Consider the following 6,305-nt stretch of genomic DNA (forward strand, 5'->3'; position numbering starts at 1 on the left):
AGTTTTTTGAATGTTGTATATAAGGTAACTTTTTTTGATTTGTAATATGTCTTAACGACTAATTATTGGCAAGTCATGTCTACTTGTGACTTATTTATGTAGTTCTCTCAAGAATCTACACTTTCATCCATAATGAAATCCCTAAAAACGATACAAAGGCAAAAAAAATGTGATTAGTGATTGGTAACAAGCTGACAACAAGTGCTTCAAAAGCTTTCATTATCATTAATAAGAACAATAATAATTATTTGAATTACATATTTTTATATCCAATAAAAAATAATTTTTGGGGCCTAAAAGCAAGAGCTTTATTGGCCTAGGGGTGAAGGCGCCCTTGAGAATCTTCACTCTTTCTGAACTTGATGAAGGTTGTTTCTATGCATTTGAATCATCTGTCCCCTTAAACTCCATTCTGTCACCTGTGAGATATATGTCTTCAACAATAAATCCCCACATTCCTCAACAAGAGCTCTCTCTACACCACTCACTCTAGCTAGTTCAGATATTAAACTTTCTGTTTCTTCTGCCTTTTGCATAAAGTTCTGAATCTGCAAACTGATCATTTCCATCACCTTTGTAGATGAATTAAGAGCCTCTCCTAACTCTCTTGTATTAACCTGAACTTCCGCGCTGATAGGAAGTCTTAGAGAGCAATTGCGCAAGGCACCAGTTGTACCTGAAAGAGAAGTTGAGTAATCCTCTTCCAGGTTAGCCCATTCCTCAAGACATGGTAATTGTGCTTCAAGAATAGTGGATAAAGTTTTGATCCTTTTCAAATAACCAAGTTCAGCGCGTTTCCGGTGAACAGCTTCACGTAAACCAGATAACTGGTGTGCAAAAGAATAAAGTCTTCCCTCATTGTCCTGTCTTTGAGAATGCATAGAGGCCTCTGCTCTGGCATTCGCAAATCGCCATTGAAGGTAACGATTATAGAGCAACTTGAAGGAATGCACATCTTCTTGATCACAGAAACCCTTCCTTCCTTTCCTTGCATCTGGTCCCAGTTTATTGGATGTTGGATGTGGAGGCAAGCAAAGGCTCCCCATTTTGAAAGAAGATCTAGAAGGGATGGAAGCAAACATGTCATTTGGTTTGAGAGACAGCCAAGAGGAGGAATTTTCGTTGCCAGCAGTTGGCAAATGCAGTGAACGAGCGCAACTAGAAGATGCAGGTTTATAAGAACTGCAATCATCAAATGTTCTGCTATTATTGTCTCTATTTCTCTCAGTAAGACATCTATCAACCTCGGGCATAGAAGACCTCACCGTTGATAATGTCCGCGTCTTATTGCTCTGGGTGCAAACTGGAGAACTCGGACATGAACTTCCCTTAGTAGTCTGAGTGCAAACTGGAGAACTCGGGCATGAACTTCCCTTAGTAGTAGCAGCAGCACCAGAATCGACATCATGACAAGTCGAAACTTTTGAAAGCTTTCTGGAGACTAATGCTCCATCATCCTGAGATACTGTACACGGATTCACAGGTGTAGCAGTAGCCTCCCGCAATAGTTTATCAGCGGCACTGACCAATGTTCCTCCAGAATTATTGGTTGGACAGTGACGGTGTAAAGACTGAGGAGTCTTATATCTAGACGGGATAATCCTAGCAGCACCAGTCACTGTAGGTGTGTCAAGTCTTGAGGAGGTTTTGCTACTTTTTGATTGCAAAACATCTGCAAGTTGCTGTTGATGTACTCTAGTGCTGCCATGTTCCTTAGAAAATTTAATTTGCTGCTGCTTTCTCTGAGTGCAGACCGGAGAATTCGGGCATGAATTGCTCTCAGCAGCAGCAGCACAGCCATCAGCATCATTGCCTGTTGAAACTTTGGAGAGCTTTTTATGCACAACTGCTCCATCACCACTTGACACTGAACAAGGATTTACAGGAGTAGAAATAGCCTCCTGTAACAGTTTAGCAGCAGCACTGACCGATGCAAATCCAGGATTACTCGTTGAACTAGAACGGAGTAAGGACTGAGGAGTTTGCCTATATCTAGATGGGACAATCCTAGCAGCACCTGTCACTGTAGGGGTGTCGAGCCTCGAGGACATCTTACCACCTCTTGACTGCATAACATCTTGTTGTTGCTGTACTCTGGCGCCTCCATTTTCCTTTGAAACATCTATAGGTTGCTGCCTTCTCTGAACAGAGGACATTACGGCTGTTTAACCGTGGCAATTTGTTCCTACCCGATAAAATTGTAATCATTAATCAGATAAATCAAGTGACCATGCATATAGATGCTGCTGCTCAGTAAACAAGTTAAACTGAAAATACCAAATACATCTTAATGAGAAATTAGGATGTTAATGACCAAAACACTAAAATGAACAACAGAAAAATTACATGAATTACAGAATGCCCAAAATAGAAAAATGATACCAGATAATCCACCTTTGACACAAAAAATATTGGCAATACAGCCAGATATTAACTGTCAGGCTTCAATAAACTAGCCTTTGGTTAATTTAAGGGTCACTAAAAATCAATCGATTTCAAAGAAATAGATCTGAGATAATCAGAAAATGAAACCCTTTATTTGAGCAGTTAAAAGAATTTTGAATTCGTCTCTACTACTGAAAACTCATACTAAAAGCAATACAGCTCTACTATTTTCTCTTATGACAGAATAGTAAAAAAAATTATTTACCACACGCCATCACATCTGTGAAGCAACAGTCAAATCAATAGCATACAAAAATGCACATTAACTTTGTAAAAATCAAAACAGCTGTGAACAAATCGAACCCAATAAAACGATTTCTATTCTAACCATTATAAAATAACTCAAAAAAGGGATTTTGGATAATGGTGAAAATCGTTATGCAGAAAAAGTAAAAAATAAAAGGACCTTACAATTCTGAATGCAGCGTATAGAGGTGGTTTCAGCGATGAAGTTGGCCGAAGAAGGAACTGAAATTTCAGATGGGAATTGGAGAAACTGCCCTTCTCAGCCGAAGTGTCAACGAGGAATTTTGACGGAAAAGAAAGGACAGAGTTAGTGATGTGAGAGAAAATGAAAGGAGATGATAAAAGTGCTAAATATAGTAGCCGTTGATGAGAGCAAGAAAACTAGCCGTTGGGCAAATAAACTTAGACGGGCCGATAACGGTTCAAAAGAGCGTCAAGTACTGAAACGGCTGAGTTACACAAATAGCGCCCCTTCAATATAAAAGCATCTTACTCGAATAGTAGCAAGTGGTGTACATTTGTATTTAAGAGTTGGCCACTTTATTAAAACTAGTTTAATAGTCTGAAGTTCGAAAATGATCACCTAATTTTAAACTTAAGTCTAATCTCATATTTAGACCGCGGGTCTAAAGGTTCAACTCCTGCAAACAAGGCCTCATAAACGGCCACGTGGTGCTATTTGACAAGGAAATAGCACCCATTGGCCACTTTTTCAGCCCTATAAGAGAAACATAGCCATTTTCATGGAGTTTTAAATTCCACATGTGAAAATCCAAGAATTTGTCATGGACTTTTACTTGTGGAATTTGAAACTCCATGAAAATGGCTATTTTTCAATTACAAATACTAAACATGGCTATTTGTGAACTTAACCCATAATCAACTGCACATGGGTGCTGAAAAAAGAAAAGTGCACATGGGTCCTGGGCCAGCCCAATTGAGATTGTACTGAGCTGGGCCTGGCTAGAGTACCTCATCAATTGTAGACTCACTTCAATTTGTTCGGGGGGGAGGGGGGGGGGGGAGGGTTAATATTGCAATAAATATGTTTGATTTGGAAAAAAAATAAAAAATGAAACTTTGCTTTCCAAATGAAACAAGTTAATCGCAATTAATGGAGCCTCCGCGGGTTTGTGGAGGCATCCAGATTAATTATTTCGAAATTAACATAACACAAATCATAAGCCCTGACAAATAACATCGTCCAGATTCTAAAATTTCGATGTGGGACTTTAATAATGCTTAGTAAATTTTATACTTGTCAAGTAACTTTAACTGGAACATTTTTCTAATCAGTAACCAAAAAACGAGTGAAGAAATAGGTTCAGAATAACAGCTAGACAAAAGTTTCTGCCACATGTACGTAGAATCATCTAATACTCTAGTTCAAATCTCCACCTTGACCTAATTTTGGCTTATATATAGTAAGTGGGCCAAATTTTCATGACTTTTGTCATGACATAATATCCACTATAATAAAATTTGTGGATCATGACATTTGCCATGACATAATATCCACTATTAGGCCAAGAATTTCTTGCTATAAATAGAGGAGTTTCTCCCCATTTGTAAACACACCAATTCAAGAGCTTTTCACTCTTGTCTTTCTTTCTCCTCCTTTATTTCATTATAGAGTATATTGTAAGAGAGTGAGTGTTGGGAAATACTTGTGTGAACCCTTTCTTTGGAATGATCTTGTAAGGTTATTCTCTTGAGGTATTTGGAACTAATTAGAGTATTTACTCTAATTTTGTACTCTCCTTTGTACTCTTGTTGGTATAGTAAAATTGCTACTCTCCGCTTGTGGACGTAGGTCACCTTGATCGAACAACGTTAAATTTGTGTCTTCTTTATCTTCTTTAATTGTCGTTATTATCAACTTGCATTGTTTTTGTTATTGTCATTATAACATTATTTTGCTAAATTCCGCACTACCCGGTTTACCGATCCTAACAAATTGGTATCAGAGCCAAGTCAACCGGATTAGTTTAAATAGCCAAAATGACTCTAACAAAGTCTTATGTTGAGAAATTTGACCAAAGCGCAAACTTCGAAATGTGACAATTAAAGATGGAAGCTATCCTAATTCAGGATGGCTTAGATTTGGCACTGCAAGGAAAGGAGAAGATGCTAGATAAAATGACGGACGAGGAGTTTGCCGTCATAGATAAAAAGGCAAAAGCAGGTATTATTTTAAATCCTTCAAATGAGGTTTTGCGTGAAGTTGCAGCAGAAAGCTCAGCCAAAGGTATATGGGAAAAGCTTAAAACCCTATATATGAAAAGAACAGTAGAAAACAGGCTTTACCTTAAGCAAAAACTCTACACTTTTTGTATGACTGAAGGTACCTCTATACTTACACATCTTGATACTTTTGATTCTCTTCTTATGGAATTAAGTAACATAGATGCTGAAATTAAAGATGAGGATCAAGTTGTGTTATTGCTTGTTTTCTTACCCTAGTCGTTTAAACATATAAGAGATACTATGCATTATGGAAAGGATAATATCTCTTATAAAGATATCAAATCTATTTTGAAATTAAAATAACAAATATATAGAGATATTACTGGGGAAACTAGTGGAAACCAAGGGGAAGGCTTATTCATAAGAGGTAGATCCAATAAGAAAGATTCAAGTAGTGAGAAACCTCAATCAAGGTCAAAATCCAGATTCAGAAATGTCATGTGCAAATATTGTCATAAGAAAGGTCACATTATTTTTGAATGCTTTAAATTAAAAAACAAAGAAAAGCATACAGAAAAGAAAAATGAGCACAAAAATACTGACACTGCCGAAGCAAGTGTAGCTGCTGATGAGACTGAGGAAACTATTTTTTTAGCAACTAATAATAGTTTTAAATCTAACAATGAGTGGATTTTAGATTCGGATTATTCTTATCATATGTGTCCCAATCGGGATTTATTTACCACATATGAATCTATTGGATGTGGAGTTGACTTGATGGGTAACAATGTTGCCTGCAAAGTTATTGAAAAAGGTACAGTCCGAATCAAAATGCACGATGGTGTGGTGAGAACTCTCACCGATGTTAGACATATTCCTGACTTGAAGAAAAATCTCATCTCTTTGGGCACTCTAGAATCTCTTGGGTGCAAGTACAGAGGTGAAGGTGAAGTTCTAAAAATTTATCATGGTGCTCTTATAATCATGAAAGCACGCAGATCTGGTACGTTGTATACTCTTTTGGGATCTACTGTTACAGGTGCTTCTGCAGTTTCAATATCAGATAAATCAGATTCTGACATCACCAAATTGTGGCATATGCGATTGGGGCATATGAGTGAAAAAGGTCTTTCCATCCTCAGCAAAAGAGGTCTCTTATATGCCAAAGTACCGGAAATATAGTGTTCTGTGAACATTATGTGTTCGGGAAGCAGAAAAGAGTCAGCTTCAAATCTCCAGCGATTAGTAGAACAAAAGGTACTTTGGATTACATTCATTCAGATCTTTGGGGTCCTTCACGTACCCCATCAAAAGGTGGTACCAGGTATATGTTAACTTTTATTGATGATTATTCAAGAAAAGTTTGGGTTTATTTCCTGAACAATAAAAGTGATATTTTCTTAAATTTCAAACAATGGAAAGTTTTG

General features: G+C 37.4%; 1 protein-coding gene across 1 annotated transcript; it reads right to left on the minus strand.

Annotated features, from left to right (window-relative positions):
* Positions 1-215: 215 nt before the first annotated feature.
* LOC107807872 (uncharacterized) lies at positions 216-3,056 on the minus strand. The gene is made up of 2 exons (XM_016632319.2): positions 2,857-3,056; positions 216-2,185 (listed from the first exon to the last, which is right to left on the minus strand). The coding sequence occupies exon 2, from the start codon at positions 2,154-2,156 to the stop codon at positions 345-347; it is 1,812 nt and encodes a 603-aa protein (XP_016487805.1). The 5' UTR covers positions 2,157-2,185; positions 2,857-3,056; the 3' UTR covers positions 216-344.
* Between the last annotated feature and the right edge of the window lie 3,249 nt (positions 3,057-6,305).

The sequence above is a fragment of the Nicotiana tabacum genome, chromosome 19, assembly GCF_000715075.1.
Source record: "Nicotiana tabacum cultivar K326 chromosome 19, ASM71507v2, whole genome shotgun sequence".
NCBI lineage: Eukaryota > Viridiplantae > Streptophyta > Magnoliopsida > Solanales > Solanaceae > Nicotiana > Nicotiana tabacum.

Bases quoted from the DNA above. Each gene is read 5' to 3' on its own strand.
- LOC107807872 (XM_016632319.2), bottom strand. From the start codon at position 2,156: ATGTCCTCTGTTCAGAGAAGGCAGCAACCTATAGATGTTTCAAAGGAA.